The following is a 14,353-nucleotide window of genomic DNA, read 5'->3' as shown; positions in this document are numbered from 1 at the left end:
TATTTATCCTTCAAACATGACGGGGGGAGAGGGGGTGGGGGGGGGGGGTGGGGGGGTGGGGGGGGGGGGGGGTGGGGGGGTGGGGGGTGCTCTCAAGCTATTCTTCACTTGTATGAACTGAAATTAGCACCTTACGTTTGTGTTTATATTATCTTATTTTCTTAAAGGCAAATTCCCCACGTGCTCACTGAAGGGCTTTGTGTGGGGAAGATTCGGGAGAGGGTACAGTGCACGTTTATGTACTGATGTAGGTTTGTATGATGCAATTTAGAGAGTAGAGTAAGGAGGAAGGACATCTCTTTCTGCCTTCTTCTCTCTTCTCCTCTTTCTCCCTGTCTAGTATCACACAGGACTGGCAGACCTTGGCCAGATGTGAAGTTACTGAGCCAGCTGTCTGTGTTTATGTCTGGATGGTATGCCGGTGTGCCGCATGCATGAATGTAGGGTACTCCATCACTCCTTCACCTGCTGATGTATATTGTCAGGTGACGGTGTGTGTATTGCTGCTCTCTCAGTTGTGTTTCCTGTTCAACTTAGTCAGCTGTCAGACTGTCTTAGCTGGGCAGACCAAACTGCCACGGGCATGTCTGTTGTCAGCCCATTCACTTGGCTATAGGGCCCTACACATGTTTGCTGGAATAGAAAGATAGTACTTGACTGGTCAATCGGAGCATGATTTGTCAGAATAATGGGTAAGTCACATGTAAAGTAGTATGTTTGACCATTGGTGTGAGAAAAATAAGGACAAAATTATGTTCATATTTCATACCCCTACATACTGTATGTATACTCCTTTTTGCAGTATCTCTCTAGATGCAAGATGGAGCTGAACATTACTATGCTGTAATAATGTGTTTATGCAGTATCTCCCTCTGACTATATCTCAGGCACAAACAGCCGTCTTTGCTATTGCACTTTTCAAACAGCCCTCATCTATGATGTTTATTGGCAAATTTATTTTATTTAGCCTTCACTTCAGTTTTTCTGTTGCTGTACCTGTCTTCTCTTCTCTTCTCTTCTCTTCTCTTCTCTTCTCTTCTCTTCTCTTCTCTTCTCTTCTCTTCTCTTCTCTTCTCTCCAAATAGATTACAGTACCGGCCAATATCCACTAAGTGGCAGTGTTCTACTACAATTCATCTACTGTGGCCATTACATACACTGACTGCAAGCCAAAGTGGTGTGTGATGGCACACATATACATGCAGGCACACAGACACACACACACACACACACACACACACACGCACACACACACACACACACTGAGAGGCATAAATCTGGGCCTAATCGACTCTCCCCAGCCGCCTGGTCCCTGTAGACCCAGTAATAACAGCCGCACCACTGGTCTGTTCCTGCCCAGCCCTGACCTGCTGCCAAGGGCACACACACACACACACACACACTTGATTTTTACTTGGAGATGGCATATCTACTTTCATACATATCGTACTGCAGATTTCATGTGGTCCTCCGGGGCTCTGGATAGGGTTAGGGCCCCTCGTATAAGAAGACATCTCACTCAGTGTTGGATCAGTGAGAGAGTGAGTGTGTCGCATTGGTTGCTCAGCTCTAAGGAAGGGCAGGGCAAAGCACTTATGGCTCCGCTGTTTTTCTATAGTATGACTGGCTTCAGAAGTCCCGCTGCTGTTTTTGGCAGACCCTCTCTCTCTCTCTCTCCCCACACCCTCTCTCAAACATCGACGAAACTTCAGAAATGTAGCTTTTAAAAACTTTCCAGTGCCAGCATGTTAAGGAGACATGGAAGTTTATGTCAGCAAAGCCCCTCAGCAACCAATCTCTTTTGTTAGCACTTTGCTCCTTTTTCTTTTTGCTCAGTTTCTCAGGCCATTACCTATTAGTTGCACGATTTTAATCTCCTTTCCTCTCCCCATCTCTCCTCCCCCTCCTCCGGCTTTCTCTGTCTCTGTCTGTCTGTCCATCTGCATTTCTCCCCCCCCCCCTCTCTCTCTTTCTCTCGCTCTGTCTCTCTCTCCCCAGGCTGATATGCTATCTGTTGTGGTTAAGTTAATTGGTGAAAGGCAAGTCCCGAGTGCGGCTCTTTTAGAGCTCTAGCCTTGATTGGCTACTTTCAGCCTACGCTAATGAAGCCCCTCTCAGCTGTCATTAAAAGACCACTGCACCAGCAACACACACACACACAAAAACACACATACACACACACACACACACACACACACACACACACACACACTGGTGCTCCCTTCTCCCCAACACACCCCGGGCACCACATACTCGCCACGCTCTGTTGATCTCCCAGAATGTTGGAGCGGAAAAGTTTATCGGGACAAAATTACACCCCTCAAACCTTCTACTCCTCTCCCCCCTCCTCCTCCCCTCCCCTCCCCATTTCTCGGCAAGGCTTTGATTCCCTCTGATTTTCCCTTTTGTCTCTTCAAACCGCTCTTTTAAGCCGCTGAGCTGATAGGCAGTCACATTTTCACATTTGAATTATTTATTTTTTTTGTACTGAGGCAAGCAAAGTATTTCTTTTTTCTTCTGTCTTTCACTGATGGAGAAGGGATGGGAATGCGATTGGTCACTGTGTGCATGCTTGTGCGTGTGTGTGTGTGTGTGTGTGTGTGTGTGTGTGTGTGTGTATGCCCTGTGCATGTTTGTGTGTGCGCTCGGCGTACATGACACCACTGCCTCCGGGCTAGAGTTGAACCTTTGGACCGTATCCTTCGTTCAGGATGCCGGCAGTCATTGCTATAGTGTTACTTTTGATCCTATTCATTCCATATGCTCGTTGCTCTGACACATGTGGAGCAGAGAAGACATTCTTTGATGACACGCTCTCTTGCATGACTTAATTTTCCCCGTCGAGCGACACGACAATTTCGAGATCCGCACTCTTAAGTGATACACGCACTCTCGCCGTAGGGCAGTCAGATACTTGTATGTGCACAGACGGACAAAAAGACAGGCGCTCCCTCACACATTCACACACACATGCACAGTCAGTGGAAGATTAGGATAGTGGCAGCAGTGGGCACTTCCATTCTACGGGAGGCATACTGTAGACTGACAGCAGTAATCCCTCCTCATCCACAGGCTGACATGGACAACAGGATAAGCCCCTTGTCTCCTCTCTCTCAACTCACCTCACTGCACCTCACTGGGAGCCATGGGAGCGATCAGTACACAACCTGTCATTGCCTCCACGATGTTATCAAACTGTCCTTGTTCACCTCCGCCTGTGTGTCTGTCCATGTTTCTCTGTCACTGACTTTTTATTTTTGTATATGTCTATCTGACTCACCGACTGACTGTTTTCATACTCGTGAATGTCCCGTCTCTGTGTGCTTTCTGTCTGACGTTGCTGCTTACCTGTCCCACTCCCTGTCGGTCTGCATTGCCCGGCTGTCATTGTCTTTGACACTCATGATCGTTCCATGTCTCTGCCCATCCATGTCTTCATCTGTGCCCGGGTCTGTGTGTCTGTCCCGTCGGTGGAAGAGGCGGTGCCCCTCATCTTCCAGTCCCACTAAGGTAGAAGCCCGTTCTCTTTTTCATAGAGATGCTAGATATTAGGCCAAGTAGTCGAAGAATAGAAGGCACTATAGTGATTGTGTGTGTTTGTGTGTGTGTGTCCATGCATGGTCCAAAGATTTGAACTGGTGACTTTCTGGTCTTTAACCTCCAGGATACTGCAGAAAACTTGGAGTCGCGGTGCGTTCCAAAAAAGAGCAAAAACGAGATGAAATGCAAAAGAAACAGTGCACAAGACAACATAATGCAGCAATGCAATGCTAATCGCAGTGTATTCAGAGTAAAAACAAGACCATACAAAACAAAATGGTAAAAAAGATATGGCAAAAAGATAACGTAGTGCAATGGTCGGTCCAGATATCACATGTTGTAATAATCAGAATTGGGAAATCATTTATTACAGGACTAGTGCTCCAGCTTGTTGAAAATCATTGAATCGCAGTATTGTTCTTCCTGCCTTATAGCACTGTCTCGGCCCAATACAGTTATTATTGTTCCCCGTTCAACAAGTATGTTTAACTTGCTGCGTGTGGGTGTATCTGAGTGTGTCCATTCGCTGGAATGTGTGTGTGTGTGCTTTTGTGTAGGCATAGTTGTAGGTCAGCGCTTGCATCAATTATTGATAGACGAAGCTTGGCGCATGTGCTGACAGAAAGTGTTGCTAAGCGAGAGCTTTAGCATGCTAGAGACATCTGAGAGAGAGAGAAGGAGAGACAGGGAGAGAGAACAAGAGAGAGATAAGAAATAGAGATAAAGACATAGAATGAGCTGTAAAGAGACATGCACCTGACTTATAGTTCAGTTTGTGTTAAAACTGCTAATGATTGAGACAGAAAGACAGAAAAAGAGAGAGCAGAGAAAAGAGACATCAACAGACAGAGAGGAGTCCGCAGGAGAACGTCAGAGCAGAAACCAGCTTAAAGATCGTAGGAAAATTATATTTGCAAAATAGGAATCTTAACGATGTAGAAAACAAAGCACCATCCGCTAACAAAAGACAACTTGAGAACCATGAAGAGTCGAAGATAGTGAGAGATAGAAACGGGCTGATCAGACTGATCAGTGTGTCTTTTGAAGTGGCTGTGAGACTGTGTGTGTTAGAGGTTGCAAAGATGATGAGTCGCCAGGCTTATTTTTACCGGGTCCCTCCCCAGGAGCTCCATCGGCGGAACCAGCTCCAGGCCGATCCGGCCAAGACCAGGGCTCTGCAGACTGTCATTGATATGAAGGTAGGATGTACAACTGATCATGAATCAACAGCTGCAACACTGAAACTAATAGTCTGGCTCAGATCGGCTCTCGCCAGCCAACACTTTCAGTATGATGTTTCTTATACCAGATCACACCAGCTGAGGTGAATGTATTTTGCAATTTATCTCCAAACTAATTTGAGATCAGTGAGTTTAAGTTGTAGTAGGCGTGGTTGCAGAAATTAAAGTCATACCTGCTGATCTTGATTCAGCATTGTAGTTTCCCTTGTAGTTGCAGCGTGTTATCTGGATGAGTTTGATGTCAGCAGCTTCATACTAAGAAAATTTCAGTTATTGATGGACACTGCCGTGAGCATGACTAACAAATCTGGTTAAGATGCCCATGTGGGTACACACATACACACACACACACTCACACACTCACACTCTAACAGAGTTTGAAACACTGTTGCCTCGTGTCTGTATGGGGGCCATGCCCAAGGAAAGTCCATTATTGTCCCATGCAGAGTTGAGCACTTATTCAATTTGTTTCAAATGTCACATATGGAAGCTTTCACTCTCATCTCAGCCCTTTGAAGTCTGTGAGAGCTGTGAAAAATGCAGTTGACTCCACATGTGTGTATGCGCATACACGTTTGCACACGTTTGCACACGTATGCGTACACGCTCGCACACACACACACACACACACACACACACACACGCATTTAGTGTTCATTCAGCACATGCTCCAAAAGTGGTTGGTTTACAGCAAAACCACAGTTATTTTTCACACATACTTTGTGATTTGTCTACCCATTAACAAACTGCATATGTGCTAGCCTGGGATGACTACAGTGTTGCAAAAGCATGAGAGAGGCCAAATTAGATCTGACTGGAATAATTGGAAAAAGCAAAACAAACATAGCTAGAACAGAAGGACCAGACGTATGATGGGAGAGAGAGAGAGAGAGAGAGAGAGAGGGAGAGAATGAGAGGATGAGAGTGTTTCTTTGGTGATGGTTGAGGTTGCCGTTGGACCATAGAGTGCTGTTCATGAGATATTTGCCTGCATTTGTTGATTTCTGATATACTGTCTTCTGTTGGTGTGTTGGTGTATTGTTGCAACTGTGCAAATGTATTCTTTGTCCCATGAGCATATATGTGCTAGTGTCTTTGTTGTAGTGTTGTGTCATCTTAAGTGGTGTATATTTCCGCTTTGTGATTTCAGACCACCAACCCCCCTTTCTGTTTTGATCCTGATGTTATCTGGCAGGTACAGTAATGAGTGGTCACTTCTTGATCCTTCTGTCAACTCAGCATGGGTTACAACTATATTTGTATTTTACTTCTCTATTCCTATCACAATTTCCTCCTGGTTTGGAATACAGTAGCATCATCTAGTCCATGTTCCAGTGGTTTTGAGGCCCAGCTTTTATAATCCACATCCATATTGGACTGTATGTTGTCTTTGATATTACCTTCTATGTTTTCTTTGGGTTTGCCTTGTTTCTTTTCCTTTGGATGATTTTTCTTTTCTCTCCATGCTCTGGATATGTGCTTGCTCTTGCTGTGGCTGGTTACTGCAACACAATAGGATGGCAATCAATAATTAAAGATAGAGTATAACTTCTAATAAAGAAATTGAGATGAAGCGATGGAAGGGATTCAATAACAAATCGAGGCTGTGCGTGGGCATTTGTATATTGTGTGAGTGTGTGTGTGTGTGTGTGTGTGTGTACTTTGGGTAGGGTGGGGGTACACCTATGGATGCATGATGAATGCTCCACCTTGGCTGTTTTCTGGGTGTATGTGTTGTATGTTGGTGTGTCTGTTAAGGAATGAGTGTCAGGTAGGTTTTTAAGTTTGTGTATCTGTATAAATGTGTGTCTGCTTGGATGTCTGTGTCTGCTTGCATACATTCTTGTGTGCATGTCTTTGTATTATATGTATGTATGCATTCCTGTTTATACGGTATATGTGTGTGCGTGTGTGTGTGTGTGTGGGATGGTATATGCAGCACCGTGCGCTAGGCAGGGCTGATGTCAGGGGATGTAATAGAGGTCAGATGCTTACATGTTGCCTGTGGTTTGTGCTGATGGCATCATGCAATCTGCTTCCATTTATTCAATTACCTTTCTCTTCTCTTCCAAGGTTTACCATTTAACGTATGTCTGAACCCATGGAGCTAAACAACCTCAGGACCTGTCCATGACAGACCCTTCCATTCCCTCATAGATACTGCAAAGGAAAACATCTTGGCTACTCACGACTGCCTGCTTAGATATTTCCCCATCCATTCTAGTCCCATATACAGTAGGTCTAGTATGTTCTAGATGTAGGAAGCTAGACCTCAGAGGTAGGAGGTTGTTTGCCAGCTTACATGAGAATATGCTGAATTGCTATTAGGCGTGTTTTGGGATCATCAGCATATTTCCAAATGCCAAATGCATTCAAGATGAAACAGGCAGTCTGGGTTAGGGTTGTTAGATAGGGTTATTGTTCCTCCCTGTTTTGTCTTTGATCAAAACTCCTGCCAATATCCCATCCCAAATCAGCTTTAATGTTTGATGCAACCCATATTCTCTTTCAGATCAATCTTTTTGTCAGCCTCCTCTCTCTTTGTACTTGGGCTTTGTGCATGCTATTGTGTGCTCTCAAACTTTGTTACTGAAATATATTTAAGTGTGTCACCATAACCAGAAGAGAGCAATAACTTGGGAGACAGTATAAGCCCTTGTTATAGCGCTGAGCTCAATGTCCTGAGTCAAATCTTGGCTGACTCTGTGCCTGCCTACTGTTGCTGGTGCAGGACACCAAGATCTCTTCCCTGGAGAGGAACATCAGAGACTTAGAGGATGAGGTCCAGATGTTGAAGACCAGCGGCCTGCTGCACCCTGACGACAGGCAGGATGAGCTCAAGCAGGTGGAGGTCTACAAGAGCCACTCTAAATTCATGAAGACCAAGGTAGAACGTCTCCGCAAGCTACCCGAGACTCCTCCGCCCTGCATGGCTTGAGAGTGATGCATGTTTGCCCATGAAAACCAGTGAGAGCTGCATCAAGAGCCTGGAATGGAAATGTGCATGTTGCATGTCTCTATTGCATGCTCATGGAGAAGCAAGCATACGTGAGCAGAGATCTTTATGTCAACACAAACTGCATGTCACATTATGTTGTGTCTCTTGGTGTGTGTCTGCTATACCAAGACTCTGAAGAGAAAGAATTATCTTCTACGCTGCATGCCTACCAAGAACTCCTTGTTTTCCTCAATTTTAGGGTGAAGTTCTATTTCCTCATAACCTAATGCAGAGGGTCTTCAGAGTTTTCCTGTTCCCTCTGTATTTCCTATTAAATGCTAGAATGCCTTACCTTCTATGTGATGACCAAGCATTATACTGTTCTCCTATCTGTGAAGGCTGACTGTCCCGAGGGAACAAACTCGGTCCCTATCGGCTTACAGTGCACCGTGTCTGTTTACTGTCCTGCCTTTAGCTGGCAGGAAGTGCTTTATAAGGCCTAGCTTAGGTTACTCTGTCCCTGGCTTTATACTGGTTTATTCATAGGCACGCACACAGTCACACACACACACATGAATAGGTACATCGACATGTGTATGGGATCCATGTTAAAAAATGAGGTCTAAGGTTTCACAGAGTCTCTGAGAGCTGAGTGTCCATGATGGCTGGGGTCGATGAGTAGCGCTCCATGTGAAAATGTTTCTCTTTGGTTCATTAATGGCGCTCTTTGTAGGGCCCATTTGTCAATGCGTCGGGGAAGTTCCTGATGCAATCATAAAGGGATGTTTTTATGAATGGGGCCCTGACAGATGACTGTGAGCTTACAACGGCAGAGGAAAGAGCTCTCTCCTCACCCACACTGACCTGGAATGATATACATCACAGTGATGGCCCAGGCCAGCTCTCCCAGGTCTCATCTTTCTACATACAGTCGCACAGAAACACAGATAGAAAATACATACAGAGACACCACACACACACACACACATATGCATGCATGCACACACTATTCATTCTATATCCTTGTGGTGTTCAGGGCCCTGGTCTTTCAGCAGTGGTGGTGACTGGTGTTGAGGTGAGGCTGTGATAAGAGGAAGAGGAGGACAGTATCCCTGACCTCTCTGGTTTCCTCTCTGGGCTTTGATCTACTCCAAACAACACCAGAAAATAGCTTCTGAGAACTTGAAAATCACAAGAATGATAGGCGGGCATTAAGAGCAGGTGTATATAAGTAGTTTGAGGCTTTCATGTATCGGTTATACTCTCATTATTGAACCATAACAAATCTCGAGTTCTTTGCAAAACCCAGCATAACGTTTCTGCTGGTCTTGATATGTAGACTCAACTGTGTGTTTAGGTTTGCCAGCTGGCTATGTGCGGTAGTTTAGTGGCTGCTGTCTTCTTGTCTTTGTGTCTCTGTAGGAGCAGGCCTTGTCACCATTTGTGTCTCAGAGCTCCATCAGACCAGCCCCCACCTTCCTCCTCCCCACCCAGCAGCCCTGGATCACAGAACGACCAGAAGTACCCCTCTCTTTAGTGTCTCTTTCCTTCTTTTAGCCTCTTTGGATTCTTTGGATTGTTTGCCCCCTATTATATTTATAATGCTCACTCTCTTTATCATGTTTTTTTTCTCACCCTTATTCCTTCCCCTACCCATTTCCTCACTCCTTCTTTTTCCGCCCCGGCCTTACTGTTCTCTCGCCACTCACCACTCTCTCGACTGATCATATCTTTCACTGAGACTCTTTTGACTTCACCTCACCCTTGGCCCCGTATTTCCCCTTATTTTGTCCCTCTTCTCTCTTTTCTATCTCCCCCCCTCTCCCCTCTCCCTGCCCCTCTCGCCCTCTCCCTCTCTCTGAGCGGAAGCTGATTGGCCAAGCTCTGGTCCAGTCAGAATTCCCCTGTTATGACGTGAACCCTGCTCACACAATTAGAGAAATCTCCCTCCAAATCAACTTTGTGCATTTTTGGCACCAGTAGACAGATGACAATCTCCCGCACATAGCTAGCCCCAGCACATAACCCCCCTCCCCCCGCTGTTGGTCCATTTGATTTCCTTTGTGGTTTTCTGTCCTGTTCTATATGGCCTTTCCTTTAAATTACACAATTTCTAAAACAATCTGTAATCTGCCAGCTATTTGAGTGTAATATTGGTTCTCATAACTCTCTGTCTCCCTGCGTGTATTTTCCCCCCCTCTGAGTCTGGCTGTTTGGCTTGGTGTTTCCATAGAGCCAGCAGTAAGCACTGGACTTTCTTGTCCTAACTGAGGATTGATATGAAAGACTGTATTTTAGCCTCTCCTTGCATTCAAAGGAATGTGTGCTTGCATCAGCACTTGATGTTTTGTTATGGATTTTGAATGTTCTCCAAGTTCTGTTCATGGAAAACAAAGTGTCCAGTGTGTATTTGCATGTATGTGTATAGCATGTCTTGTTCAGCCTTGAATGCCTATCAACTACAAGTATATAACTACAACTGAAACGAGTTAAAGTGTTTTACCAATGGGTGTGTGTGTGTGTGTGTGTATGCATGCGTGAGAAAGCATATTTTTCCCCACTCTTGAAACTGTTTGCTTTCTGCAAGTATATGATTTCACTCAATAATAATTCAAAGGTTTGCATAACAAGTCTGTGTATGTGTGTGTGTGCATGTGTGTGTGTGTGTGTGTGTGTTTGTGCATGCATATGTATGCTGTGATCTTCAGATAGAGCAGCTGAAGCAGGAGTTGAGTAAGAAGGAGTCGGAGATGCAGGCTCTGCAGACCAAACTGGAGACGCTGACCAATCAGAACTCGGACTGTAAGCAACACATCGAGGTGCTCAAGGAGTCGCTCAGCGCCAAGGAGCAACGCGCCAATACACTGCAGACGGAGGTCAGTGGGTCACACACACACACACACACACACACACACACACACACACACACACGCACACAAGCAAACAGCGATCCATGGATCCACCCCAGCTTGCCGAAAAACGCTTGATGCGTCTTTGCCATGGGGAAAACTTGATAGAACTGGACTAGATTCAATTCATTTATACTGTCAGTGCCTTCCATGTATTTGTCAGATCAAAAAACATTTCTTTGTCAAGCAGCAAGGGCAAGTGGTGCTCCCAGTCTTATCCTCCTGTATTTTATGAATTCATGTAGGCCTACAGTATATTTCTTAAGCAGGATGCATGACATTGAACAAAGCATTAAAAATATCATTAAAATGATTTCAGATTCCCATTAAGCACAACTGTGCAATGATCAGTGTCAAAATGGCACTGTAATTTTAATGATCAGTTCAGTGTTTTTGAGTGCAGCTATGGGAGGATTCAGGACATATTCTTGTAATGGTCTACAGTGGTGACTCCCATATTTAAATCAATCCTGAATACACACTGATTACACCCCCTCACTTCTCTGTCATCAAGAGGTATGACTGCATTTCACTTTCCGTGGGACTACAGGGGTTAATAATTGAGAGTGTTTTAATTACTTCAGTAAAATAGGACAATCATTTGGATTGAACAGACAGGCAATGCACAAAAAGCGTACTGCCTTAAAAAAAACCCAACTGATTTCACATGTTTGGCACAGTCACTAACTGCATGGACAACAGCTTGAAGTGAACAACCGATTTGTGTGCAGGACTTTCCCAGCGTGGGTCGGAGAAATAAGGCGCATTCCAAGCATTCCACCAGTCTCATATGCCTTACACCTCTTTTATCAGTTTCTTAGCTTAATTATTTAGTTAAACATTTTACCAACTGTCACCCTATTGTAATTCAGCCTGCTCTTTTCTGAGCTAGTCTGCTGATGTGTGCCTGCATCTCATGTCTCTGAGTTCTGCTCATGCCAGCAAGAAACTGATTGTTGTTGTTAGGATTAGGCTATAACTTTTGGGGAAGAAAATGGAGACTGTGAAATTAATTAACTTAAAATAAATTAACCAACCCATATTTTTATTTTTATAGTGATCATATATAGTGATCAGTAAACAGGCGCTCACAGTCTTAGAAGCCAGCTCATGTAAAATGCCCCTGACTGAGACAGCATTCAAACAAGCCCCTTAGTTCAGTTCAGGAAAAACTCGGTAGGTTGCCTTGGCGACCAACTGGGATGCACTGCTGGAACACGTGTGAGTTTATAGAGAACACCACAACCACACGTGCAGGGACCCTCAGGTGTAAGGCATGCATCTGCACCCACATACCGAATACCAGAAACATAAAAGAAGCAAACTTATCTCATGCACATAATTGTGTGAGTCTACACCATCCTCTCATTCTTTCGCTTTCCCTCGTGTTCTTTCTCTCTAATGGGTGTTGTTATGTTGTGGGTGGAATGTAAAAAAAAAAAAAAAACTCTATGTGTGTGGCTCCCTTTGTCCATCAGTGGGCATGTTTACGTGGGCGGGTCAGTCAGAAAGCCGGGGGAAGCTGGCAGCTTTTTCTTCTCCATCTTTGAAGTTTCTAAACTCTGCGGCTCTAATGGTTTTATCACTGCCACAGCCGCTGGGAGTGGAGGTGGGTTGGGGGTAGGGAGTTGTGGTGTGTGTGTGTGTGTGTGTGTGTGTGTGTGTGTGTGTGTGTGTGGTGGGGGGGCAGTTAGCATTTTTCTCCATCACTCTACGGAGTTGGAACTGATACTTTAGATCTCTTTGTGTTCGGCAGCGAGAGCGGACCGCTAACGATGTCCACTCATCATTACAGGAAGCAATTTGGGCCAAAATTAGGCCTAATTGTCCATACATGTGCAAGGAATTTTGGCCCTCGCAGTTAGGCGAATACATCATACTTAAAGGAATTGGTTTTCAGTGGGTGGTTTGTTTTGTGTGTGTGCATGTTTATGTTTGTGTGTTTTTTGTGTTTTTTTGTGTTTGTGTGTTTTTGTGTATCCCTGAAATTGAATGTAAAGAAATGTGTGTGTGCATGTGTGTGCTCCTTTGTCCATCGGTGGGCAGGTGTGTGTGTGTGTGTGTGTGTGTGTGTGTGTTTGTGTTTGTGCGTGAATGTGTGGGTGCATGACAAGGGAATGATGTATAATTGACTGTAATGCACCTGACACTGGGCACTTCGCTGCGCTCTGGAGCCTGTCTTCTCCTCACTTCGCATAGGCTGCTGGAATAGGGCTGTAATCAGATCTGACAGTCCTGATCACCACACACACACACACACACACACACACACATACACTGTCAGTGCTGATTGCTCCACTCTCATCTCCGGTCTCGAGTAGTATTTTCCTGGTATTGAAGTGGCATTTTCCCCTGCTTGGGAAAGGCTAGGGTTTCCTGGACTAAGTGGCCAGACCAGAGGATGAGTAAAGAGACTGGGGGCTCTTTAAGCCCGGCACGGCCCTGCATTCCACTACTGTCTGTCAATCACTCCGCTAGAAAGGACAGCCACTCTCACGGGATCTCCCTCCTTCTCACCTCCTTCCTTCCAACCCCTCCTCCCTTCAGCTTTCCCACTTTCTTTCAGCTTTCCCACGTCTCTATTTAAAATTCCTCAACAGCCCCACATTTAGTCTCCTGCCCACACTACTATTGGTGTGTATGTGTGTGTGTGTGTGTGTATGCCAGGTGGGTCTCATCATGAATGACAGTGATTAGTACAGTAGCCCACTCCCCCCCAGAGCCAGACTGCTGTCTCCCAGGCCCAAGGAGCAGCAGCATCTCACAGACACTCACCTTTAAAAGCCATTCACATCAGGACGGGAAAAAAAGACGGGATAGGCCTCCGAACAGAGCGGGCACTGTGAGCGAGGCAATGAGAAAATGGAAGTGTATTTATTTGTCAGTCAAAGTTAAGGACAGCTTCTAAATGGGTGTGATTGAATCCGTCTCCAGATACCTGGAAAATGTGGAAAATAATGAGTGTGTGTGTGTGTATGTGTGTGTGTGTGTGTGTGTGTGTGTGTAAGCATTTTGAGTCTGCCCTCCATGTCAGTGGAAACTTAACCCTTTAATACAGTAGGTGTATGTGTCTCTTCTGCCCAGATCAGGAGAATGCAGGGCTGTAACTATACTCCAGCAGATCAGGTAACCTATCAGAGACCTTCCTGCATATTTAACCAGTCAATGACAAAGGGACAGTCTACAACCACAGTGGAGGAGGGGTTTGCAGATGCTTGCTGTGTAGTTTAGTTTTGTACAGAAGATGTAAAAAGCACTGAAAGTAAGCCAAAGTATATATAGCTGGTATGAAATAGTTTGTAGTCATAGTAGTTGAGTGTATCGTTTTGAATTTGGATACTGTACTAAAAGGGATGATGTCTTTGGCATTTATGAGTTAGGGTTTTTGGAAAGGCACGTCCACAAATCTATGTATCATAATGTCATGGTGGACATGCTTTGATTTACATATTCATCACTTGAAGTGTACATCTTGCAGGAGGCCACATATGGGTAACTCTAGAGCTGGGATTGGGACATGGTGCTTAAGCCAAGGCCTGATCAGCCTCATAAATAACACAGCAAAATCACACTTGATGTGTTAACTCAGTGCATACAGAAGTGTTGGAAATTAGCACAACAGAGGTTAGTAGCAGCATATCTTTAATGCATATTTTGCCATTTTGCAACACGTGTCTGTGTTTAGAGAGAACACATTCTGTGGTGTCTTTTTTAAATGTGCGACC

General features: G+C 44.9%; 1 protein-coding gene across 1 annotated transcript in view; it reads left to right on the top strand.

Moving 5' to 3' along the window:
- The window catches only part of LOC139928489 (ERC protein 2), a 150,301-nt gene that overhangs the window by 9,124 nt on the left and 126,824 nt on the right, over positions 1 to 14,353 (top strand). The window contains exons 4-6 of the mRNA XM_071921060.2: positions 5,932 to 5,976; positions 7,513 to 7,668; positions 10,428 to 10,595. Coding sequence (XP_071777161.1) covers positions 5,932 to 5,976; positions 7,513 to 7,668; positions 10,428 to 10,595 — 369 coding nt within the window. The remainder of the gene's footprint in view (positions 1 to 5,931; positions 5,977 to 7,512; positions 7,669 to 10,427; positions 10,596 to 14,353) is intronic.

The sequence above is a fragment of the Centroberyx gerrardi genome, chromosome 14 (assembly GCF_048128805.1).
Source record: "Centroberyx gerrardi isolate f3 chromosome 14, fCenGer3.hap1.cur.20231027, whole genome shotgun sequence".
NCBI lineage: Eukaryota > Metazoa > Chordata > Actinopteri > Beryciformes > Berycidae > Centroberyx > Centroberyx gerrardi.
The sequence above is the reverse complement of the archived record's forward strand: the minus strand, read 5'-3'. Positions and strand labels throughout refer to the sequence as shown.